Raw genomic sequence first — 25001 nt, forward strand, 5'->3', positions numbered from 1 at the left:
CAACATCCCGTCTCTGCAAGTCACTAAACCCACATATTTCCTTTGAATACAGACACTCAACCCTGACCATGGGCTACACGAAGTCAGTTTTTTCATTAATTCACCCACTGCTGCTTAGACTTCCCCCTGTAGGACTTGCTACACAAACCCTTGGCTCTGTTTTGTGAGGAAGCTGGAGGATGGCTCAGGAACAGTCTGAGCTCCCAGGAATGCTTTTCTACTGCCATCTCATGGAACTACAAAAGAATTCTATTTTCCAGTGGGGCACTGCTACCTTATCAGGACTAGGACATCACCCATCTGGGTTAACAGCCTGGCTGTTGGGCAGCAATTGCCATTCCATAATAGATTCCTGAAGCCCCATCCCCAGGGCACTGACATGCCAAGACAGCTCTTTGTTCCTGCACACATTAACATTTCAGTGAGGAACTGGGCCCCCACAGGCTGCTTGTTGTCTGGAGATGAGAGAGTCAGGGCTCTCTTTGTCACATCCACTTTAGCATAAGCCTTCACAGATCCTGCCCAGCACCTTGAATGGGTTCTCCAGCAAAGTACTTTACAGCTTAATTTTCGTGTGCTGTGAAAAGGATAAGGCAAATACTCTAAAACACTTTAAAAGAAATTAATTTGCCTTTCAGATACTGGAACAGGATTTTCAAAGCGGTGAGAAAGGATTAATGTCAGCACAAACAGTCGGGCCAAATCAGCAGAGCTGCTTACAACGCACTTCCCATTGTGCCCTTGTCATCTTAAGCCTGATCCCGGCTAAGGCAGAGCACAGGGAAAGCACAGTGTCTGCACAAGGCCCTGGGTGCACTGAATGCTCAGTGTCTCAGCCACGGGATTTATCCCCAGTGCAAGAAGAAAGAAAACAGGTTTTGTGTTGCCACAGAAAAGTGGCCACGTGCAGCCCACATTAAGGTCCTTGTGGGACCGAGGGACAGTGCAAGAGCATTCCCAGAGGACATTCCCTTCTCCTTTCCCCAGTGCCACCATTGCAACTTCAGCTGAAAATGAGCCTTCTCCCTTCACTCACTGCCAAAAAACACATGGAAGCAAAGTGTGCCTCTTCCTCCTCGAGCCTTCCTCCCACAGCAAGTGCAGTGGCACCTCTGACCCGAGACCCTCTTCCTGCTGTTCCCTGCAAGAGCAGGTCTCCACCTTGCCTGGGTCACCTACATGGCTTTACTTTTCTCTCCTTTGGAGTGAAACAAAGTGCAAAGATGTCTCCTCAACTCCCAGCTACCAAACCACAACCATCCTCCTCCAAACACAAAACCTGCCCTCAGCACCCACCCCACTGCCCCCTGTGGGCCACCTCTGGCTTCTCACACACCCCCAGCCCCGAGGTTGTGCCTTCCTGTTCTTCAGCCTGTTCCAGGTCGTTCCTAAGTGACACAAGAATCTTGTCCCTCTGGCACCATTCCTGCACCCTCGTTGCCTGGGTGCTGGCAGTGCCTCAGCTCCTCTCCCAGCAGGGCAGGTTCACCTGCCCATCCCATCACCCCTGCTCTTACCTCAAAGTCAAAGCTGCCTCCCAGGGCGTCCACATCCAAGTACAGGTTTTTTAGCAGTCCTGATGTCCCATGGAAACTCTAAAAGCGTTCAAAGAGGAGATGGTCAAAACTGAGCCCTGCCCTCTGCGATCCCAGGGGAAGAACTGAGGCTTCCTCAGCAGTGAAACAAGGCAGCAGAGCCATGGCAATACACCTACAGCCAGCTCATTTTGGAATTGCACCACGGTAGGTGTTGATTTGGGGGGATTACAATGTGAAAACAGGTTTTAGATGTTTTCTGGCCACCGAACAGCACAGGGAAAATGCAGCACAAATCAAAGCCAAGAGGCAAATGGAACAGCCACAGTCAAGCAGCCATTACCAGGGGAGCATCATGAGGCTTCGTGCACTCTGGTTACTGTCACACACACTGAGAGCCAAGGCACACAAACTACCTCATTTTCACTGTCGTCCTCCTCGTTCCTCCATTTATCCAGAGCCGCCGTGTCCAAGGAAATCTTCTCGTCGTCACAGAGCAAGCCCAGCAGGTTCCTGGTGTGCCCAGTGGGCTTACAGATCTCTGCAAGCTGTGCAGGCCAGCAGAAAGGGAAGAGAGAGGACAGATGACAGGAAAGGGAAGATGGAAACCCACTGAGACCCTGGGCAGCTGCTGGAATCTGGGCAGGAGCTCAGGACTTCACTGCCACCCTCGTGCTGCCAGAGCCATGTCCAGCTGGGAGAGATGTTCCTAATGAGGCCAAAGAGGCTCCTGTCCTAGAGGGGCACATCTGAAACCCTCCTGTGCCTCTGAACACTGATTCAGGCAAGACCACAATAAAATATTTGATATCACCAGTGACAAGACTTAACTCAGCGAGAAAACCTTTAGTGAAGGTGTTGATTTGTATGTTTCCCACATATATTGCTTCACTTACCATTAAAAGATCAATTTCCCACCACTTAACAGGTTTGTTTATTTGTAAAGGTGATTATTTGTGTGTTTTGCACACATTTTGCTTTGCTTTCCTTTAAAAGATCAATTTCTTACCACTTAACAGGTTTGTTTATTTGTAAAGGTGATTATTTGTGTGTTTTGCACACATTTTGCTTTGCTTTCCTTTAAAAGATCAATTTCTTACCACTTAACAGGTTTGTTTCATTGACTCAAAGGTCAGTTTCTATAAATAATCATTTGACATGACTGTAAGTCTTACATTTATCAGGAAAACTGTTCTTTTAAATTTTTTATTCTCAAATAGATGAGTGAAAGTATTGTTTATTAGACTGTATTATCTGTATTGTTCACCACGCTTCACTTGCCCACCAAAGTTCTGCTAAAACAAACTGAATAGATTTTGTTTCCCCCACAGTAATTGAAACAATTCCTTCTTTAAATCTGCTGAACATAGCAGAAGAAAGCTCAGCACTAATTTAGCACTGGGCTCCCTAGAAATAGAAGAAAAGAAATACTGCTGTCTGCTAAAAAGCTGCCTTTCAAAGCCAGCAGAAGATCACAAATACTGCCATTTAAGCTTCTAAGTGTCCCCACCCCGTGAGCCTCTGCAGTGTGCCTTCCAGGGAAGAGGGAGCCTCACCTGAGTTCCTTCCCTGGCCATCAGGTCGGAGTCCACCACGCTGCCCACGCTCGGGGAGCCACGGAGGACGAGGGGCTGAGACGGAGCGAGGCCACGGAGAGGAGAGAGGGGCCCCAGGGGCAGCTGGATGGGGGCCAGGTGGGGGCCCAGGGGCTGGAATACAGAGAGGGGACTCGCTGACAGGAGAGCAAAGGTGAGCAGCTCCCTTTGGAAAGGGAGGAGGGGCTCCCCTGTGCAAGCCCAGCTGAAAACCTGCTTGGGGCCCCACAGCCACCAGCACATGGGACAGGGGAGGAAACACACTTTGATCTACTCGAATATTTTGCCTTCCAAAAGACCCATCTGAATGGGACCAGAATGCTCCTTTCTTTCAGAGGGCAGCAGGAGCCCTGGGAGCCATCCCACATCCTCACCTCTGAGCTCACACCCCAAGTTATCATCACCCAGAAATGTGACCATCCTGTTGGACAGCATGGAATTCCCCATCCCAGGAGTCTCACCCAGCACAGGTTAAACCAGAAGCACATGTATGCCAGGGTTTTACTTGTGGCACTCCAGGGTTTTCCCTGTGGCACAGCACTACAACCAAGGGCTGGTGCTTCAGCAGAGCACGTGTGTTTTCAGAAACCACAGTCCCTGTGCCTACACAGGATTCCAGACTGAAATCAGAGTTAATTCACTGATGGATGGGGACAGGGGGATGTCATCACCACAGCAATGGTAACAGAATAAATCACACTCTGGGCTTAAACTAATTATTTTCTACAGATGGCCACTAACCACACGTACAGAACAGAGAATGTTCACTGTCCTTCAGCAGAGACAAATGTGCTTCCATCAGGCTAATTAAAACTTTTGGGATAATCTACAGTTTATCTGTTATTTATAGTTCTTATCAGCTGCCTGAGAACTACCACACTGGTAATGAGAAACCTGAACTGGCAACTCAGTGGAGCCACAGCTGGGCACCAGCAGAGCACAGCAATCCATTAATGCTACACACAGTGACCTTTCAGTTCATTTTTGTCTTCAGAACAAGAGATTGGGTAAGTTCTTATTAAATTGAGGCCATTACTTATGGACAAAGACAAAACAACCTGGAATGTCCTCCCCAGGTAAAGGCAGGACCTGTGATAGGCAACAGAGGGAAAAGTTTGGGCAAAACTGAGCAAAATGGTTGAGCCATTCCCAGAGGAAGGAGAAAATTACAATTACAGATGGGTTCCATCACACCTGTAAGTCACTTCAGTGTCCTAAGACACAGGTACAGCCACCCAACTGTGCTCAGACCTGCAAAGCCCAGTAACCACTGGGAATGCTCCTCCTCCCGTGTGGAAGAGGCAGCTCAAACTTTCTCCCATTTTTCTTCCATTTAAGAGGGAATAGAGTCCATTTCTCAAGGTGCTGGCCACGGGTGAAGGAGAGGTGACTGCAACTTGTGGTTTCTTATATCACCTTAACCAACTCACCCTGGGACTCGAGATCCAGCAATCAAAACTAAGCTGCAAAGAGCTGAATAAGCCATTCCCCCTCAATTTAGACTGCAGGACCTCCAGGGAAAAGACCAACTTCACAGTGTGCTTACTACAAAGAGCCTTATAGCCCAAATTAAAGGTGATTTTGTATTCAGTGTTGCCAACTCACTTGATTTACTGCCCATCACCTGGGTTTGAGTTCAGAAAGCCCTTTGTGTCCCCTCTGCCCAGCCCTCCCCAGAAGCACCACAAGCAGAGTCTACTCACAGGGGTTTGCTTCAGCGACTGCTTCTCCTTCTTGTCCTTCTTCTCTTTCTTTTCTTTCTTCTGCTTCTTCTCCTTCTTCTCCTTCCTCAGGCTGCCCTGTGCCAGCAGCTTCTCCCTCTCCCGGACCACCAGCTCCCTGTACTGCTCATCACAGGGGTGCTCCCACATGGACTGGCCCGTTGCAAAGTTGAAGTAATACACATCACCAGTGGTGTCTTGGCTGCATGGCAAAAACCAGCGGGAAAAGATGGAAGGGCACATAAAAACACAGCTGCACAGGCCAGAACATCCTTGCTGGGTGGCCTGACCACCTGGAGCTCAGGGAAGAGGAGCATGAAGCCTCCAAGAGGCCAAGAACACATCAGTGTGGGGAAGCAGCCCCTCCTAGGATGCTCATGACCTTATCAAGCTTCCCCAACAGTTTTTCCCCCCTTCTTCTGCCACCCCAAAAAGCCCTGAGCTCCCTCAGCCACAGGAAGTAAAATATTGTGGTAAAATATCCCTCCTCCTCACCACCAGAATGCCAGGGCAGCACACAGAGGGGAAGGACAGGAAAGACCAGGAATCATAGACTGGTTTGGGTTGGAAAGGACCTTAAACATCCTCCCTCCTGCCATGGGCAGGGACACCTTCCACTACACCAGGTTGCTCAGACCTCCATCAAACCTGGCCTTGGACGCTTCCAGGGATGGGGCAGCCACAGCTGCTTCCCTGTGCCAGGGCCTCCCCACCCTCACAGGGAAGAATTTTTCCCTGATATCCAACCTAAACCTCCTCTCTGTCAGTTTGAAGCCATTCCCCCTTGTCCTGTGACTGGGAACCACCCAGGACAGCTGCAGCCAGAGTCTCACCAGGGCTTCCAGTCAGGGGGTAACGGGGCCACCAGGCACTCCCTGGCCAGCCACAGCAGCTCTGACTCCTTCTCGGGGTCAATCCCGATTATCGGTGCAAAGTTCCGGATTTCTAGGAAAACACGAGAGGACTCTGTGAAGACAGTCTACACCAGCCACCACACAGTACAGCCACCTTCCCAGCTATAGCAGGGAGCACACTGGAAAATCCAAACCAAAGCTGCTCAAAGCCACCAGCATGGTCCTGTGTGTCCATAGAAAACAAAGAGCTCATTTTTCAGCCCTGTCTTCTGCGAAATTCTATGTATTTTACCCTCTCCACCCACACCCTCCCCAGTTCCCGCTCTCTGAATACACCTAGAAGTGACCTGTGTGCCTGAATCCCTTCTCCCAGCTCCCAGGAGGACAGGCAGCACTCACCTTGCTCATCAGGAACATAGGAATCGTTGTAATCTTCTTCCAGAATGAGCTGGGTCCCGATGCGCACGGCCCCTGCCACAAGTCCCCTCTCCATGGCTCCCACACCTGGGGGCGAGAAGGAAGCAACACAAAGTCACAACTGCCCTCAGAAACAAAGGTTCCCTGTCCCCCAGCACATGGCAGAGACCTTCCACCTGCAGCACACGCAGCAAAACCAAACCAAAGAGCTCCCACACACACTTCCAGGGGCTGCGGAAACAAGGAGCAGAGCTGAAGCAGCACAAAGTCATAATCAGATCCCCCAGGCCTCCAAGTTTCTACAGAGGAGATGAACATTTGCTTCAGGCACTTTTTAACCAGGCAAAAAAAAAAAAAAAATAAGCTGAAAGGAGAAAGGGAAGGAAGAGAAAGCAAGCAGCTTTCCTAGAGCTCAGCTTTGAGAGAAGTCTCAGGGCTGGATCAGCACTGCCCAGGGACAAGGCAGCTTCTCCCTACTTACCTTCACCTCTCCCACCTTCTCAGAGAACACTCCAGAAGCTGTAAAAGGGTCCTAATTTAACACATCCCACCTGTAGCCCATTGCTTCGTTATTTAACTCGTAGACCACAGCACAGCTGGGCCCTTGCAACCCATCCAGCACAGGTTTAGGCACTTGGACTTTAATTGCCTCACCCCAAACGTCCCCAACTGTGGCTCTGCATGGCCACCTTTGGCCAGCATGAGCCTCCCACCACTGTGTGTGGGGCCAGATGCCAGTGCCAGCACAGAGGGGACCGTGACCTGCTGCTCAAATACAAGCTCAAACCTTTCAGCCTAAAAACCCCCAAGTTCTCAATGCACAAAGCATTCCTCTGCTATACTCACGAGACCCAGGGGGTTGCAGTACCTGCCAGGGGTCTGGGCAGCATTAACACCCCAGTGATGACTGCCCAGAGCAGGATCACCACCCACTGCCTGTAACCAGCCGTCGCTGCCCTCTTCACCTCCCTCTGTCCTCAGCCCACTCCGTATTTATAACTCTTATGTAAAACAAGTCTCAGAAGCAGCAACTAATCCTGGCAGTTTCCAGGCAAAGATATCCTCGGGACACGCCTGAAGCAAAACAGCATCACGGGGCTCACACACCCACCCCCCACCCTGCAAACGTCCCCAGTTAGAGCATTTGGATGTGAGCAACTCACTCAGGGCCCTCCGTTCGCGTTTTCCTGTCCCAGCTCTAACTCAGCCCCATTTTCCATCCCCGGAATTAGCGCTGGATGGCTCACTCTTCTCTTGGAGACGCTGCCTCGGCGCACCCGGGGAGAACTTCCTGCCGCCTTTCAGTGCCTGACGGGCACCTATAATAGATGGGGACAAGGGGGAACAGTTTTAAACTAAAAGAGGAGGGATTTAAATGAGATATTAGGAGGAATTCTCCCCTGTGAGACTAGCGAAGCCCGGGCACAGGTTGCCCAGAGAAGCTGTGGCTGCCCCATCCCTAGAAGTGCCCAAGGCCAGGTTGGACGGGGCTTGGAGCAACCTGGGATAGCGGAAAGTGCCCATAACCATGGCAGGGGGGTGAAACTGGATGAGCGGATCCCTGCCAAGCCACAAAACCGTTCCCTGGTTCTACGCAAAGCGAAATTCAAAGCTAGTGTAGCCCGTGCAGCCTGGAGCCACGGGAGACGCGCAGCTGGCGAGGAGGAGAAACAGCTTTGACTAATAAAGCATAAAATAAAAGCAAAGAGAAAGCCCTTTCCACCCAAGTCACGACGGCGCACACGCGACCGCCGGGAGCCGGCAGACCCCACGTGCGGCGGGAGGGTAGGACCGCTCCCCGCAGCCTCCCTTTCCCGAGGGAAGCCTCCCCTGGGGCCGGGACCCCCCGGGCCCGGTCGCCCCGTCCCCGCTCACCGTAGCCCCGGACCCGCTCCGGGGCCGCCGCCGTTGCCGGGAGCGCGGGAGCAGCCGCGGCCGCTGAACCGGGCCCCGCCCCCCGCGCGCGATTGGCCGCTGGGGGGATGCTCGGCACCGGATTGGCCGGCGGGGAGGAGGGACGCATGACGTCACCGAGGCTGGGCCGCCGGAGGGCTGCTGCGGTTGCCATGGCGACGCGTGGGTACCGCCCGCGGCGCATCCCGGCGGGACCGGGACCGGGACCGGGACCAGGGAGCGGGACGGGCACGGGGAGAGGGGCCGGGAGAGGGACGGCGGCGGCGGGGAGGGCCGGGGCGGGTCTCCCCGGCAGCGCTTCCGCCGGCGGGCGGGCTTTCCGGGGCGGGTCTGGCCGCGCCGCCATGCCCGCCGCCGCCGCGCCGCCCGCCCGCCCCGGCGCGGCCGCCCCGCCGAGGCGCGGGGCGCTGCGGGCCCGCTGACCGCGTCCCCCCGAGGGGCTCCCCCGCGGCCATGGCGCCCGCCTGGCCCTGGCTGCTGCTGCTGCTGCTGTGGCTGGGGGTCGTGCGCGCCCTCCCGGCCCCGCCGCGCATCCGGCTGCCGCTGCGGGGCGGAGCGGCCCCGCCGTCGGGGCTCCGGCAGCGCCGGGCGCCGCTGGACGCCGAGCCCGAGCGCGCCGGCAGCTTCGTGGAGATGATCGACAACCTGCGGGGCAAGTCCGGGCAGGGGTACTACGTGGAGATGACGGTGGGCAGCCCCCCGCAGAAGGTGAGGTGGGAGGGGATGGATCCCCCGCATCTCTCGCATCCCCCGCATCTCCCGCATCCCTCTGCATTCCCCGCGCCCCGGGGGGCTGCGAGTCCCCCTCCGGGGTCGCAGAGCGGAGGCTCTGCGGGTGCCACCATGGCTGCGCGGCTCTCGCTGCACAGCCCGCGCTTCCCGTCGCTCCTCATCGCTCGGGTGATGCTTTTCCTGCTGCCTTTTGGTGAACACTGGCCGCAGGCGCCCGCCGAAGGTCACCCCAGCTCTCCCGGGCTGCCCGGGCACTCCGGGGAGAGGCAGCGGGTGCTGCGTGTGCTTCTGCGTGCGGGGCTGCATCCCTCCATCCATCCCTTCCCCCTTCCATCCCTCCCTCCCTTCTTCCATCCATCCCCTCTCCCGAGCCAAAGCTTGCTGCCACTCCGGCAGTCGCCGTGTGTGGGCAGCGAGGGATGTGGCTGCACAGCCCCGCGCCCGCCTGGAGCGGGCACAGCCAGGCGCGAAGAAGCCACGGCCAAGCCGTGCTTGGCACGTTCCTCCCGGCGCAGCGCCTGGCGCAGCTGCTGCCCGGGTCCGTGTGCCGCTCCCGACCCGGGCAAATTCTCCAGAAATCCTCCGGAGCTTTGTTTTCCCGGGGATCTCGTGCACAGGAGTCTGCAGATCTCTGTCACTGCACAGGAGTCGGGGCAGCATGGGGAGGCAAAGGGTAGGAAAATGGGGTGGCCTGGCTGGAAAAGGAGCTGGTGCATCACCAGCTTCTGCTCCTTCTCCATCTTTCTGTCAGCATCCCTCACGTCCTGGAGCTGCGCTGCCCAGCTCACGTTGTGGCACCGTGTGCCTTCGTGCTGGGGACAGGATGGGTGCTGATGGCCAGGTCACACAGCACGGGGAGAGCAGCTCCTCCCTGCTTTTATGGGTGACATCGTGGAGGCTCCTGCTGCCAAATCCCTTTGTGCCCCTACTGATCCCCACTGGTACCAGCAGCTAGTCTGGCTCAGGGAGCAGGCCAGCCCAGCACTCGAGGCTCTGCACTCCTCCCAGCACGGGACCACGTTCCCTTGTGCCTGCCACCGCCACTTTTTGGGTGCTGCCAAAACACCCAGTGCCCACACAGGCTCTGAAATAAAGACTGGCTTTTCCCCACGAGCTGGCTGTGCCCTGTGTGTGTGGTGGGGGAGAGCCATGTGAGCGAGACGTGAGCCATGGACAGGAGAATAATGTCACCACCACGAAAATCGGATCTCTGGGAGCGGTGTCGTGTTGTCCCTGTGTGCCTGGGATTTATTCTCTGCTCTGGCAGGGTGCATTTAGGGGGAAAAAAAGGGAGGAGATTATTTCTGAAATCTAGTTTTAAATGTGATTTCATCATCTCCTGCCTGCCACGTGTCGCAGCTGCCAGATAATTTCCGTGCTAACCACCTGTTCCCAGGCACTCGTGCATTCCGGAGCCAGTCGCCCTTTTGGGCAGCATCTTCCAGCCTTGGATTGCTTCCAAATGTGTGTGTGTGTGTGTGTGTGTGCTGGAGCAAAATCCCTCCAGGCGTTGCAACGGAATTAAAAGATTCATATGAAAGAGTTTGGCTGTGCCTTCGCAGGAAATCAGGGGCATATTTGTCCCGAGGGGTGCGTGCATCCTTCCCAAAGGGTCACATACAGCAGGGAGATGGTGATCCATCTCCTCAGCTTTCCTTTCACCTTCCTGGTGCTGACAGGGGAGTTTCTGTATCCTCTTGTGCTTTAATTTTGGTTCTGAGCTGTGCTGCACTGCCAAGTCACCATCAGCAGCCGATTGCTCACACACTCCGTGTGCCCAAGCATGTTGGTTTCCCTGGCTCCCCAGGACGGGCTGATTCATAAACACAGAGGGAAGAGGGGTGAGACAAGCATGGAGAGCTGGTGTTTTGGGACAGATGGCACAGGCTTAGTCCCCAGGAGCGGCACTGAGCACTAGGACACGCGTGGCACAGAGCCAGTGCTGCTGCTGAGGTGCCCGGAGGGGCTGTCACTTCCAGGGACAGGTTTCAGACAGCATCCCTGTCACACATGTCCTGGCCTCACCAGTTCACGTGCTGTGTCCTGGCCCGAATGGATGGCTGGGCTGAGTCTCAAGGATCCGGGTCCTCTCCACGTGGGTCCTGTGCGTGACCCTGTCAGCAGGATGGAGCCTGCGAGAGAAAAACCCCCTCCTCGCTTCCTTCTCTCCCTGTAGCATCAGCTCAGCAGGTCTTTCTCCAGGGAAACATGTCTCCTCTGGGTGCCCTGGGGATGAGAGATGAGCTCTCTGGAGCAAGTGGCCCCTGGTGACCCACCCACAGAACTGGGAACAGCCCTGGGAGCAGCGCAGGTGCCGGTTGCCAGGGGAAGGTTGGGCTATGCAGCAGGTGCTGAGCTGGCACTCACCCAGGGTGGATATTGGAGGTGCAAATGTGCTGCTCTGATCTTTACCCATGGCAGGAAGCTGGCCAGCAGAGGCCGTCCCCCAGTGCAAGGCAGCAGGGCTGGGGCACAGGGCACCCAGGACATGGCAGCCCTTGTCAGGTGGCCGTGGAGAACACTCAGCAGCTGCAGCCCAGCACTCCTGCGATTAGCACAAGCGCATTAACCTCCTTCTCTGCCCTCTGACTCCACAGATTAAGGGCCCAAGCTCTGGCAGTGCTGGCTGGGGTGGTGCTGTGAAGCAGCCCCCGGGGCTGGGGTCAGGGCTCACCCCAGGCACTGCTGCCCTGCAGGGCTTGGAGCCCCATTCCCACCCCAGCAATCCCGCTCCAGCAATCCCACTCCAGCAATCCTGCCCTGGCAATTCCACCCTGGCAGTCCCACCCTGCTCCCCGCAGGGGCCACAGGCAGGGGTCAGCTGGGGGCAGGATCCAGCTGGCCTGCTCCCAGCCCTGCCGGTGGGATGTTTGCCAAACCTGGTAATCCCGCACAGGCAGGAATGAATCGGGAGCAGGGCTCGGCATATGGGTGGTGATTAGCGGGCGCAGCGATCCTTCCCACCAGCTCTGCCAGCAAATCAGCTTTCCTGGCAAGGGGAGCCTATGCATCCTGTCTTGCTGCTGCTCTTCAGACCCATGACACCTGCCAGGTGCTTCCCAAATCCTGTGGACTGGGGGGCTGAGGCCAGGCCGTGCTGAGCGAGGAGCTCATGCTCTGTTTTCATGGTGCCGGACGGTGTTTGCTTGTTGTCCAACGCCCTGATGTCGCTGCCTCCTTCTCCACCACCTTCTTCTCTCCTCTCTGGGCACAGCAAGAGAGAGTCCCACTGCACTCATGTACCTCCCTGTCTCTCTTCCCCAGCTGAACATCCTGGTGGACACAGGGAGCAGTAACTTTGCTGTGGGAGCTGCACCACACCCCTTCCTCCGGAGATACTACCAGCGGCAGCTGTGAGTATGTGGGGGGACACAGAGCAGAGCCACTGTCCCAGCCCCACAGTGGCACACTGCCCCTTCTTGCTGGGGGTCTGGCCAGGCCCTGCCAAGTACCAACTGGCCTCTGGAATAGCAGGATCCACACGGCCCCTTCCAGTCTTACTCGTCCCTTTGATGCCTTTGCAGGTCCAGCACCTACCGCGACCTGCGGAAGGGGGTGTATGTGCCCTACACCCAGGGCAAGTGGGAAGGGGAACTGGGCACTGACCTGGTCACCATCCCCCACGGCCCCAACGTCACCGTCAGAGCCAACATCGCTGCCATCACGGAGTCAGACAAATTCTTCATCAATGGCTCCAACTGGGAAGGGATCCTGGGGCTGGCGTACGCCGAGATTGCCCGGGTGAGTCCTGGCCCTGCCAGCAGATGTGAGCACGAGCAGGCTTCAGCTGCCTCTTCCCTCGGCTCTGTTTGTCCCCTGGGGCACAGCAATCCCAGTGAGGGGAGCTCCCTGGGCACGGAGAGCCCCTGGAGAAGGGACAGCACTGACGCATCCCTGACCTGCCTCTGCTTTCTCCTCCCACCAGCCTGATGACAGCCTGGAGCCCTTCTTCGACTCCCTGGTGAAGCAGACACGGGTGCCCAACATCTTCTCCCTGCAGCTGTGTGGGACGGGCTTCTCGCCCAACGAGACGGAGGCCGTGGCCTCGGTGGGAGGCAGCATGGTGAGGGCTCTGCAGGCAGGGGAGGCTGCCAGGGGCTCCCACGGGGCTCTGGTGGCGTGTGGTGGCAGCGCCTTTGTGTCCCCGCTGCAGATCATCGGTGGCATCGACCGCTCGCTGTACGTGGGGGACATCTGGTACACCCCCATCCGCAAGGAGTGGTACTACGAGGTCATCATTGTCAAGCTGGAGGTCAACGGTCAGGACCTGAACATGGACTGCAAAGAGGTGAGGGGGCCCCAGGGCACCCCCGCCGGGCTCAGCTGTGCCATGGCACTGGAGGGACCTGCTACTGGTTGGAGGGGTCGGGAGGGGAGTGGGGCTGGGGTCCTGCACCTGGGTCACCCCTCCTCTTCTGCCCCCAGTACAACTACGACAAGAGCATCGTGGACAGTGGGACCACCAACCTCAGGCTGCCAAAGAAGGTGTTTGAGGCTGCAGTGAAATCCATCAAAACAGCATCTTCGGTCAGTGAAATCCATCTCTTCCCCACGGGCACATCCCCAGGCCCGTGGGCAGCACAGCTGCCCCTTACCAGCCTGGCATCTCTGCTGCCTGCCCAGCTTGGCTCCACTCACCTCCTCTTTCCCTCTGGCAGACGGAGAAGTTCCCAGACGGCTTCTGGCTGGGGGAGCAGCTGGTTTGCTGGCAGGTCGGCACCACCCCCTGGCACATCTTCCCGGTCCTGTCCCTCTACCTGATGGGGGAGGCCACCAACCAGTCCTTCCGGATCACCATCCTGCCCCAGGTGAACGTTGGCCCAGCCAGAGTGGGCTGGAGCAGCAGGACCAGCAGGACCACACTGGGTGGGCACAGCTGCCTCCCTGCCCCCTTTCCTGACGGCACCTCTCTCCCTGCAGCAATATCTGCGCCCGGTGGAGGACGTGGCCACCTCTCAGGATGACTGCTACAAGTTTGCCATCTCCCAGTCCTCCACTGGCACCGTCATGGGCGCCGTGATCATGGAGGGCTTCTACGTGGTCTTCGACCGCGCCCGCAAGCGCATCGGCTTCGCTGTCAGCGCCTGCCACGGTGAGCACTGGGCCTGGAGGGAGGGAGAGCAGGGCAGAGTGGCCGTGGGAGTGCAGTAGCCAGAGCCCTGCCTTCCCCCCAACAGTGCACGACGAGTTCCGGACGGCGGCGGTGGACGGGCCCCACCTGCACTCCAACATGGAGGACTGCGGCTACAACATCCCGCAGACGGACGAGTCCACCCTGATGACCATCGCCTACGTCATGGCGGCCATCTGCGCCCTCTTCATGCTGCCCCTCTGCCTCATGGTGTTCCAGTGGCGCTGCTTCCGCTGCCTGCGCCGGGACCACGACGACTTTGCCGACGACATCTCCCTGCTGAAGTGACGGCGGAGCGCGGGGCCGCAGGTGAGGCGGGGCAGGGGCCTGGCTCCGGGGGCAGGACAGCAGCGTGGAGAGCTCAGACCCTCTGCCCAGGACTCGGGGACTCGGTGTGTGTCAGGGCCAGCAGCCGGGAGCGGCTGTGGGAGCCCCAGGTCTGGGCTCTGTTCGTCTGGGACCCGCAGCAGGAGCGTGGCAGAGGGGGGAAGCGCAGCAACCCCGTCCTGGGGGCTGGGGACAGGCTGTCCCAAGCTCTCCTGCCTGTCCCTGCCTTGCTTGACCGAGTGACACTGATGAGCCATCCCCTGCTTGTCCCCTTCCATCCCTGTGCATCCCTTCTCTGCTCACCCCACCGGGAAGCCGCTGGCCCAGGCTCTCTGTGCAGGGAGCTGCACGCATGTGCCCTGTGGCTGTGCCTTCCCCGTGGCTCCCTGCACTGAGCTGGACTCTGGGGATCATCCCAGAGCCTCCCCAAAGGGCCAGCCTGGGGCTGCCCGGACACATCTTTCCCTCCCACCCTCCTGCTCCCCCATACATGGCTCACCCCCGTACACTGCTCACTCTGGCATTTCCCTGCCCTCCAAAACTGCCCTCCGCTGCTGCCAGCCCCAGGACTCCCTGTGCCCACCCTGCCCTCCCAACACAGGCAGGAGCAGCCACTCATCCTCTCCTGGGACTGGCAGGAGCAGGCACCCACCCTCTGTGGGAGGGGCAACTCCCTGCCCTCCCTTCCAGCATCAGCAGCGGCTGCCACAGAGGAGCCAGTGCCAGAAGAGACCCAAGTTCCCAGCCCTGGCACTGGCTGCTCCCCAGCCCACCCACCCCTTCAAAAGCCATAGGGGAGCCTGGGCCCCCCCTGCAGCCCCCCCGGCCTCACCTCCAGCACGTCCCACAGCACGGGGCACGGCGGCTCCTCTCCGCTCACTCCACGTGTCCAGGCCCCGGCTGTGAGACACCCTGGCAGTCTGGGGACAGGCAGCAGCTGTGGGGACTGCAGCATTTATTATTTTTTAAACACATGGTTGTATTTATTTCATTTTTTTTTTTACGAAGCAAGTCACTGGTAGTGCAGTCGGAGCATGTACATAGCAGGCCCCACCCGCGCGGGTGTGCAGACAACAGCCGCCTCTCACCTGTACAATATACCCATATATCTCTATTTTTAATTCTAGCCCTGAAAGCCACTGTTCCAAACCCAACATTAGGGGTCAGTCCTGTTTTGTTTTCGGGTTTTTTTAAATCTTTTTAGCCCTCTGCTCAGTCCTTGGGCCATGACCACCACCCATGGCACCACAGTGATGTGCTCGGTGGGAGCACGTGATGGTGAGGGGGTCGGAGCTGGTTTGAGGAGGAGGTGCAGGAGGAAGGCAGGGCTGGAGCACACAGGGCAGTGGCTCACAAGCCGAAAGGACACTGAGCACTTTTGTCCTCATGATGTTCCTTCAGCACAGGGAGGATTTTCCAGTGTGTGAGGACAACCCTCCCCTCCTCCCCGTGCTGCAGGATCGCTGTCCCTTCCCCAGGGCAGACACCTGTGACCTTGCAGCAGTGGTAGTGCTGTATTCCCTTGCTTCTCTGCCTCCAGCCTGGATAGGAAAGTGCTTAAACTCCGAGATTCCACAATTGAAAGGCATTGCAAAGAGGGCCTACCTGCAGTGCCAGGGCCGAGCTGGCAGCTGCCCCACGGAGCCACGTGCAGGAGCGGAGTGACCAGGTCAGGCGGGGACAGGCTGAGGGACCGCAGCAATCACCGAGTGTAAAGCTTGTTAACTAAATCCTGCAGATAAACATTTCTTTGGAAAAGCAGCGAGGGAGCCAGGAAACACATGCAGTGTAGGAGGAAGCCAGCCCTCGCACGGGCACCGCCACAACAGCCCCCACACTGTCCCACCTCACTCCCAGTGCGCTCACACAGCACCCACCCCCCACCCCATCCCTGCTCCAAAACTGCATCCAGCCACTCCACGCAAGAGGGCAACGTTCTCTCCCCCACCCTCGTGCCTGCCCAGGACCCCCAGGACCCCAGAGACTCTGTTGTGGACCACTGCCTTAAAACACGCTGCCAGCGTGTGCGTGCGCGGAGAAGGATCTGCGGCCGAGCTCAGGTGCTGCACCAGGGGGGCTTCCCGGCCCACCCCGAGGCAGAGGGGCCTCCAGCAGTGCCGAATTCCTGCTGCAGACTGCAAAGTAGGGGGGGAAAAAATTTTTAAGAGAGTCAGTGCAAGATTTTCAGTGGTGCTGAGCACCTCGTAATCCCACCGAAATCCATGGAGAAAGGGTTGGTGCCTCAGCCCGTGCTTTAGGAGAAAGCAGAGGAGAGGGGAAACCAGGAATTGTGACAGGTTGGTTTATCCTGAGCTGCAGCACGGCCGTGTCCGTCTGCTCCCTCCCCAGGGCCCGGTGACAGCAGGGGATGGGACGGGACAGGACCAGGGGCTGTCGCTGGAGGCTCCAGTACTCTGTAACCCAGTGTCTATGTAAGAACAATGAATGTTAACACGGTAAATTATTATGACATTAAAAAAGACCACAAAAAAAAAAAATCCTCATCTGCAACCTGTTCATTGCCAAGAGGGGGGTGAGGCGTCCAGTCACGGGGGATGGCCCTGGAAAAGGAGCTGCTGGGATCCACGTGGGAAAAGGTAGCTGCAGGAGCCATGAGTGTCCCACCAAGCAGGTGACACTAACCCTCATTTGGAAGAAGCCAGTTAGGCTGCAGACTTAAGGAATGAGGAGCAGCAGCAAATCACTGCATAATATACACACTTTATTTATGAATTTGTATGTATACAGACTTTCTATACACACATTACCTATATAATAAAAATGTACATGTGTATACATGATCGTATAAATATAGAACTGTAGAAATCTTAGAACTGATCCTGTCTATTCACAGCAACTCCTCCCATGGGCCCACGTTGTTCCAGCAGCCGTCATTTGAGGCTTGGGCAAAAGGGGCAAGTGTCATTCGTGTTGGTTTGCGCCCAGAATTTGATGCACTGGAAGAGAAGAGAGTTAGTCAAGAGCTACTGGCACAACCCAGAGATGTCATTGTCCCCAGCAGTGCAGCCAGGGCACTCGTTTTCAGGGATAGGTTCCTTTGCTCCTGGCAGCCTCCACCAGTAGGTTACCATGAGGAGGGAGCCCCTGTCACCCTTCCAGGACCATCAGGCCCTCCTCAGTACATGAGTTTCCATTTTCTTGAGGGGCCACTGCTGGAGGCCCCAGAGCTGTTGGGACGAGGGGTTTGCCCACACAGGTGACCCACTGCCAGACCCACTGGATAGGAAAGTCTCCTCCTCTTCCCAAGAGCTCCTGTCCGGGCCCCCCAGCCCAGACACCTGGGCAGCAGTGGCAGGTCTCTCCCCTCACCCTGTGTTCTAGATCCTTCCAGGCTGTCCTGCTCCAGGGTCTAACCCTCACAGCAACGAGAAAGGCTCAGGGACAGGAACAAGGGCAGCCTGTTCTTAAAGCCACCACCCAATGGCCACACTTAAGTGGCCCAGCCACAAGTACGGAAAGGATGGGATGACAGGATGCAAGGAATTGTTTATTGATCGTCCCCTTTTGGCAAAGTGCCAGTACCACAGGGACTCAGGAAGGGAATCAGCACTTGGAAGGATCAGGAGGAAGCCCTGAGCAGCAGGGAACACACTCACCTCCTTGTGCAGCACGTGCGAGCAGGCCATGGGGTGAAGGTCACCGGGCTGCACGAGCTTCTGGCACATCAGACACAGCTTACAGGCAGCTGGGGTCTGGGAGAGGCAGTGAGGGAACAGAAAGGAGCAAGGAAGTCAGACACTCAGCTCTGATCACATATTCAGCTGCCCAGTCCCCCCCTCTGCCATCGCACACCGTGAGAACCGCTGACACATCTCATCACCGTTCCCCTCTTCCTCAACATGAAGCACAATGGATCTGTGCCTCTAATCCTTTCTTCACCCCACCAGCCTGAGTAGCTGTGTGGGGAGAGAGCTCCCAGCTCCGTGGGCTCATCCCTTCAGCCCAACCAGGCTCCCTCCCTCCCTCCCCTTTCCACCGGGGAATCCAAACAGCCTTACGTGTGACGCTGTTCCAGGGTAAGCGACCTGGGCCGGGGGCAGGAACACGGGGGTGCTGATCTGAGGCAGCGGAGCAGAGAACATGGGGGCCCTGATCCGGCCGAGGGGCTGCAGCAGGACAGAGGAGGCACGTCACAACAGCCCAGGAGGAAAGGACAGACGAGTCACCCCGAGCCACCCCGGGGAAAACTGCTCCCTGGTTACGCCGCCGTCAGCGGAAAGGGGAGCCCAGGGGACAGCCCTGACGCACAGCCCGAGCTCTGCAGGGATCCAGGGAGCAGGCACAGCTCTCCCTGCTCCCCAGGGCCCCCCTTCCAGCAGCCCCCACGCTGTCCCACCTGTGCCCCGGCCGCTGCCTGCTCCTGCTGCTCCGCCAGCTTGGCTGCTACCAGCTGGTTCAGCTGCTCCATGGTCAGCCCGGCCATGGTCTTCCGAGCTGTCTTGATCTGCTGCAGGATGTTGGTGAGCTGGGCCCTGTGTGGACAGCAGCCTGCTAAGAGCTCCCAGTCCTCACAGACAGGGACCCTCGGCGAGGAGCCACCCCTGCCCCAGGGGAAGCCGTGTCACTGCAGAGGAGCGTGTGGCTCTAAATGTCTGCCTTCCCAAGTGAGGTGAATCACATGCTGAGGAACTTCTCTCCCCAAAATGTTGGGAAAAGAGCAGGGAACACCCAGGGACAGGAGGGGGGATCCTGGCTGTGCCCAGGCATCCCTGATGTTCTTCAGAGCTCCAAGAGATTCTCATTCCCAGCACTGTGGCAAATCTGATGGAGACCACCAGCCTTTGCTCCACACCTTCAGCCGTCCTTCACTTCACCCAGATCCCACACACGCCAGGAGGAGCCCTGATCCCATCTCACACACACAAGCCCTTGCTCTCCGGAAGAACAAGGCCGGGCACTTACTTGTTGCACTGTGGGAACCGAGTCAACAACTTCTCCAGCAGCTTCTCCAGCTTGTCGGCCGGCTGGGGCCTGTGGAACTCGGGAGTGACGTTCACCCCGCCCAGGCCGGGCGGAGGAGGGATGGAGGCGGCGGGAGGCATGTGAGGGCTGTGCGTGCCGATGAGCGATGCCACCACGGGGCTGTTCCTCCCCTGGGAGGCAGGCAGTGGTGGGGAGGGCTGGTTGGGCCTGGAGATGGCGGGGTTCAGGAGAGGGAAGGAGAGCGCCCGAGGATCGGCGCTCGGCATGACCATGGGAACGGGGACGGGCCCGATGGGAAAGGGGAGCCGGGGAGCAAGGGAGGGGTTGGGCTGGAATGCCGTCAGCATGAAATCTGTCTGAGAAAGAAAAACAGGGGAAGAAGGAAAGGCTGGTTAGAGTAAGCCCACCTGGAAGCAGAGTCGAGTGCCCTCCTCCCCAGCCAGACAGATGGGACGAACTGCAGTCACTGGCAGCTGGCAAGGGAAGGAGACCCTTCCCCTCCTCTGCAGGGACGGCAGGGACTGGGCACAGGGCTCCAGAACACACCATCCCACACAGACAGCACAGCAGGGCTGGGGCCAGGCCAGCCCTGCCGTGGGGCTGGAGAGACACTCACTTCTGAGGGCGGAGGCGGCAGCGTCGGAGTCGGGATCTGTGGGAGGCTGCTCAGCTTTGTGCCATTCCTCACCATCTGGATGTGGTCGTTGAATTGATCCTACCAGAGAGGGAAGAAAACGGACACATTCATCAAACCTGAGGAAGTCTGGGGCATTCTCAGCCCCAGGGCAGCTGCAGGTCCTAAAGTGGCACTGCTGGGTTCCACAGGAGTCAGGAGAATGAATAAGGACCCAGAGGGAGAAACTAAGTGCCTCTGCCAATAACCTATCACAGATCATTCCACAGGGTTGATCCACGTGCATGAGCCTGAGGAGACAGAAGATCTCTGCAGCTGCCTGCAAAGGCTGACTGACTGTGCCATGCTTTTGGGCACACAGTTTTTTGGGGGCTCGGTCCTCTCCCAGAGAGGGTTGAAGCTAGGCACAGAAAGCAGTGTGGATGTGAAGAACTGCTCACTGCTAAGCTGGGAGAGCTCAGCAGGGACTTACTCGGACACTTTCCTTGGTCATTCGTATCCTGTTCAGCCTCATCTCCCACTCCTGCTTTGGCCTCATCGTCTCCAGCGTGGGTGGTGCAGACCTGCAAGCACAACTAAACTTTCCCACTTGCAACTGTGCTCTCACTGACAGCAAAGTGGGAGCAAGTAACCCCCCCACAACCTCCTCCCTTCCCCTCATCCAGCTGGGCGGGAAGGGCTCACCCCAGGGTGAGGAACCCCATGAAGGGAGAGCCTGTGGTGCTACCAGAGAGTGACTGGGGGACACACAAGGATACCACAGTCAACAGCACTCACTGACTGTGCTCAGCAGATGTTACTCAGTAGTGTTACTCAACAGTAACAGGGGATAAGCACAGCCCCATATACTCCCACGTGACAATACTGAATCACACTGTTTTAATAAGAAACCCTCAGGAAAACCTGAACTATTCCAGTCCAGCCTCCAGTGTAAGCAGAGGAAGAGGAGATGGGATGTAGGGACACCTGAGTTACCCTCCCTGCCACTCCTGACACTGCACAGACTCACTTGAGGTAGGTGAGGTGTAGCTCTGCTTCTTTCTCTGCTTCTTCTAGTTTCAACACCAGCAGCTCTTTCCGGCTCTCCAGGGACAGGATCTAATGGAGAGAGGCCCCACATGAAGAGCAGTTTCTGTACTGACTCACTTCATGCTGCCAGACCATAATCTCTCCACAGGAGTCATGCTCAGTGCACCAGGCACTGCTCCCCACTAATGTTTACTGCACTGGGACTTGTTTATTCCCCCTCTTGTCTCACAAAGTGGGACTTGGCCTTGCCCTCAACTGCTCCTGATTTCACAGAACCACCCCTTAACCATCTGGAATCTCAAACCAATCACTTTGCAGGGAAGGAGTTACCTCTGCTTTCCAGGCCCGTTCTGTCTCCTCAAGAATGTTCCTGTTGATTTCATTGTGCTGGTTCTTCAGCTTGTCCAGCTCCATCTCCCACAGCTGCCTGCACACAGAAGAGAAGGAGTCTCCTTAGGCTCAGGCACCAGAATGGCACAGGAGTGCTGACAGATTCCCACAAAGGGATCGATCCCAGGAGCTCTGCATGGGGTGGAACTGTGGAAGATCAGCAGCTTCCAGACCATGACACCAGGCACTGTGCACCCTGGGCTGCAGAGGTTACTGTGCCAGGAGTGAGCTGTTCCAGAGCACACAGGCAACCAGTGTGCAAACACACTGGGCAGAATGAGAAGAGAGGAATTCCCCCTGGAATTCGGTCCGATTCCAGAGCAGCGTGCACAGGTCTGACCCAGGAACCAACCTAAGCAGCACATGGAACTATCGTGTTCTGATCCTGGAGGAGTTCAAAGCTGGGCATTTCCACCTGTGTCGTGGGAGCACCTAGATCTGGAGCTTCTCTGCCCAGCTTTAAATGCCCCAGCACACCAGAGTTTAGTGTAGCTGGGCATCTGTGGGGAACAGACAGGGAAATCAGTCTGCCCTAGTTCTGGGAAGTTGAAATTCAGAGGTAGCAGTTACAAGCTGAGTCAATCCACCAAGCACAAACTTTAATCTTATGGGATCTTTATGTCACAAGTATCCAGGAGCCTGCTTGTGACCAGGATCAAAGAGGATTTAATCCAGAGACCCGATGCTGGAAGAGGAAATAAAACCCTTAGAGTACATAACTGGCCAGCACTGCTGGATCGTTCTCTCTATCCCACCAGGAGCATCAGACTCACTCCACAGCAAAATGACAGGAAGGAGAAGTGCACTGAGCAGCATTAATCAGGTAATGGATAAGAGCCTTACTTCTCATCGGACTGCTCCGCGATCAGAGAAGCAATCTTGTTTTCCTTCTCCTCCTGCTCCTTCAGCAACCTGCACAGGAGGAACAGGACAGCACAGCTGGAGTCAGGACGGTGCAGGGCCCACGCTCAAACCCCTCCTGGCACATCCCTGCACACCATGGGCTGGGACAGCTCCACTCTGTGTGGGAAAACAGCCACCAACACCCTCCGGAGCACAAATCCTGTAGTCCCATGACACGGCACAAAGGCTGGGGCACAGAACCAGGCTCAGCCAGGGAGCTGTGCCCCTCCAGCAGCATGTGCCCTGCAATGCCCACTCAGGGGAGAAAGGGGCTGAGGACTTGGAGCCATCACTGAAGGAGCTTTACCCAAACTCAGCACTGAGCCCTCAGAATAAAAGAAATCAACCTCTACAACGTGACAGAATAAAAGTGCAAATTCACATACAGGGCCATCCTAAATACTCCTTGCTTCCAAAGAGTTTAAAGCTCTTTGCTCCATCAGGTAAACATCAGGGTTAAGCAAAACCTTCTCCCCCCAGAAATAAACACTTTTCTCCATAGGAATACCTTCTTCCTTTCTCACAGAGTTTCTCAATTTCAGCTTTCAGATCCTGCTCTTTCTGCAGGAATTCTTTCTTTTCTTTCTCCATCTTCTTCTTTGTCTCTTCTCGCTTGATTGTAACGTCCTGAATTGCTTTCAGGATCTCCTGGAGTGAAAAAAAGCATCATGCAAATACGGAGCAAAATTCCCAAGTAATGGCTTTGATTTAAGACCCATTATTATTTTAAATTAATTGATCAGTGAGATTACACAGCCAACTCTTTCTTTTTTGCAGATCCAGTCAAGATATATATGGGTTATTATGAGGAAACTCAGGAGACAGACACTCTGGACCACAAGTTCTCTGCCTCTTCATAAGGATTTTAAAATTAACTAAAGGGAAGGTTAAACAAAACCAGGACTTCACCAGATACCTGGTGGTTCTTCATCTCCTCTTCCCTCCGCTGCTGGAGCTGCTTAAGCTGGACCTGCAGCTGATTCTCCACCTGCCTCTGTTTGTCCAACACCTCCTGGTAGCGCTCCTTCAGCAACGCCCGCTCAGACATCATCTTGTCCTGCAGTGGAGAGTGAAATTTAGGGAGAACCTTCCCCTTCCCTCAAGCTAAAGGGACACAGGAAAGCTCAGCACTGTGTAAGAGCCCTGAAAAGAACCACAGATAAGTGGTTTCCACTTTCACAGCTCAGGCTCTCTAGATTGGAAAAGACAAAGGGATACACTGCTCGAAGCTGCAGCTGGTGCTGCATTTCCTCCTGTAACAAGGACAGCTTAAGGACTTTAAGGCTGGTATTTTGATGATCTTGAAAGTCTTTCCCAACCTTGATGATTCTATTTTGACAAGCAAAAAATGGGAAGAGCAGCTTCAGCTGCTTTGCCCAGGAGCAGCAGCCTGGGAGCCTGAGTGGCTGAGCCTGGACCTTGGTACCCACCAAGTTCTTCTCGATATCCTGGTCCGTGTTCACGTCCGCATCGGCCGCCTTGAAGTCGGTCTGTGAAGGGAGATGGTGACAGTCAGACCCTCACCCCTGAGAAACCTCCAAGGCTGGCCAGATAATCAGCCAGCCCTGGAGAAACACCAGTGGCGGGGGAATGACCTGCCCTGGATTCTGACTGGCCACTTAAGCAACCCTTATTTTATTCTTTTCATAGAATCAGAGAACAGCTGGGGTTGGAAGGGACCTCTGCAGGTCGTCTGGTCCGACCTCTCTGCCAAGGCAGGGTCACCTGGAGTACATGACATAGGAACACATCCAGGTGGGTTTGGAATGTCTCCACACCCTCCCTGGGCAGCTGTTCCAGTGCTCTGCCACCCTTCATGGAAAGAAGTTCCTCCTCAAGCTGAGATGAAACTTCTTGTGTTTTAGTTTATGGCCATTGCTCCCTGCCCTCTTGCTGGGCACCACCAAAAGAGTCTGGCACCATCCTCTTGGCAACCACCTTTGAGATATTTATATGCATTAATGAGATTCCCTCTCAGTCTTCTCTTCTCTGGACTAACAAGGCCCAGCTCCCACAGTCTCTCCCCATCAGAGAGTTGCTCCAGACCCCTAATTATCTTTGTGGTCCCTGCTGGACCCTCTCCAGTAGCTCCTTGTCTTTCTTGCAGTGGGGAGCTCAGAAATGGACACAGCACTCCAGATGCAACCTCAGTGGGGCCAAATTTTAATTTAAATATTAATTAAAGACTGTTCAAACCACAAGGCCACAGTCACAGCAGCAGCTGTAAGGCTCCAGGTATGGATGTGTTTTACCCTCCAGCCTCGACTTACCCAGTTCTTTGCCCTCCAGGCTCCCGAAACGGCCTTTCAGGGACCTCTCCCCGCACACCACAAACCCGAACAGCCCCGGGGGACCCGCACCCACCTGCACCGCGATGTTCTGCGACGGCCGCGCCGGGGCCGCCTCCTCCTCGTCGGGCTCCTCGGCCGCCGCTCCGCTCTGCCCCGCGGCCTCCGCGCCGCCGGCCCCGGGCTCCCCATCGCCGCCGGAGGGGCCGGCAGGGGCGGCCGCGGGGTCCGGCTCCGCGCCGGGGCCGGGCTCGCCGGGGCTCTCCGGGGCGGAGAGCGGGGTCCCGCTGCGCGGAACGAGCACATCGGTCACCGCCCGCAGCCGCGCTCCATCCCCGCTCCATCCCCGCTCCATCCCCTTCCCGGCCCCCCCGTTACCTGCCGGGCGGCGCGGCGGGGCCGGGCTCGCAGAGGCGCGGCGGGTCGGGGCCGTCGCCCTGCGCCTGCTCCAGCGCCATGGAGGGGGGCGGCTGCGGGGCTGGGGCGGGAGCCGAGCCCGGGCCGGCGCGGCGGCACCGGGGGCGGGAGGGGGGCACCGGGCGGCACCGGGCGGAGCGCTCGACCCGCGGCCCCGCCGCGCCGCCCCT

The 25001-nt window shown here is 56.9% G+C and overlaps 3 protein-coding genes across 4 annotated transcripts in view; 1 reads left to right on the plus strand and 2 right to left on the minus strand.

Moving 5' to 3' along the window:
- CEP164 (centrosomal protein 164) overlaps nt 1-8017 on the minus strand; it is a 32120-nt gene extending 24103 nt beyond the window's left edge. The window contains exons 1-8 of the mRNA XM_051812205.1: nt 7998-8017; nt 7286-7441; nt 6105-6209; nt 5685-5796; nt 4834-5053; nt 3092-3244; nt 1952-2083; nt 1518-1595 (exon numbers count right to left, since the gene is read on the minus strand). Coding sequence (XP_051668165.1) covers nt 1518-1595; nt 1952-2083; nt 3092-3244; nt 4834-5053; nt 5685-5796; nt 6105-6198 — 789 coding nt within the window. The 5' untranslated portion in view covers nt 6199-6209; nt 7286-7441; nt 7998-8017. The remainder of the gene's footprint in view (nt 1-1517; nt 1596-1951; nt 2084-3091; nt 3245-4833; nt 5054-5684; nt 5797-6104; nt 6210-7285; nt 7442-7997) is intronic.
- A 402-nt stretch (nt 8018-8419) lies between these two features.
- BACE1 (beta-secretase 1) lies at nt 8420-16760 on the plus strand. The gene is made up of 9 exons (XM_051812544.1): nt 8420-8744; nt 12033-12121; nt 12293-12509; nt 12694-12831; nt 12922-13056; nt 13194-13295; nt 13427-13576; nt 13689-13860; nt 13946-16760. Exons 1-9 carry the CDS (start codon nt 8490-8492, stop codon nt 14185-14187), a joined length of 1500 nt encoding a protein of 499 aa, XP_051668504.1. The 5' UTR covers nt 8420-8489; the 3' UTR covers nt 14188-16760.
- Nucleotides 16761-16927: 167 nt separating this feature from the next.
- On the minus strand, nt 16928-24972 carry RNF214 (ring finger protein 214). 2 transcript variants are annotated; one of them, XM_051812542.1, is made up of 15 exons: nt 24793-24972; nt 24491-24701; nt 23557-23616; nt 23043-23183; nt 22635-22774; nt 22067-22135; nt 21164-21260; nt 20814-20902; nt 20277-20379; nt 19787-19885; nt 19150-19526; nt 18584-18719; nt 18246-18353; nt 17844-17939; nt 16928-17183 (listed from the first exon to the last, which is right to left on the minus strand). In XM_051812542.1, exons 1-15 carry the CDS (start codon nt 24870-24872, stop codon nt 17118-17120), a joined length of 1872 nt encoding a protein of 623 aa, XP_051668502.1. In that variant the 5' UTR covers nt 24873-24972; the 3' UTR covers nt 16928-17117. The 2 variants fall into 2 exon arrangements, with proteins under 2 accessions (XP_051668502.1, XP_051668503.1); XM_051812543.1 differs by having other exon boundaries at nt 20277-20367; nt 24793-24903.
- Nucleotides 24973-25001: the final 29 nt, after the last annotated feature.

Source organism: Manacus candei, unplaced genomic scaffold (genome assembly GCF_025592945.1).
Source record: "Manacus candei isolate 608988 ecotype Guabito, Panama unplaced genomic scaffold, ASM2559294v1 h1tg000086l, whole genome shotgun sequence".
Classification (NCBI taxonomy): domain Eukaryota; kingdom Metazoa; phylum Chordata; class Aves; order Passeriformes; family Pipridae; genus Manacus; species Manacus candei.

Coding starts and splice junctions, on each gene's coding strand:
- RNF214 (XM_051812542.1), bottom strand. CDS start 24,872: ATGGCGCTGGAGCAGGCGCAGGGCGACGGCCCCGACCCGCCGCGCCTC. Junction 18,354..18,583: donor AGGCAGCGGCCGGGGCACAG/GTGGGACAGCGT, acceptor GTCCTGCTGCAG/CCCCTCGGCCGGATCAGGGC. Junction 17,940..18,245: donor ACCCTGGAACAGCGTCACAC/GTAAGGCTGTTT, acceptor TGCCTCTCCCAG/ACCCCAGCTGCCTGTAAGCT.
- BACE1 (XM_051812544.1), top strand. CDS start 8,490: ATGGCGCCCGCCTGGCCCTGGCTGCTGCTGCTGCTGCTGTGGCTGGGG. Junction 12,510..12,693: donor CGTACGCCGAGATTGCCCGG/GTGAGTCCTGGC, acceptor TCCTCCCACCAG/CCTGATGACAGCCTGGAGCC. Junction 12,832..12,921: donor CCTCGGTGGGAGGCAGCATG/GTGAGGGCTCTG, acceptor TCCCCGCTGCAG/ATCATCGGTGGCATCGACCG.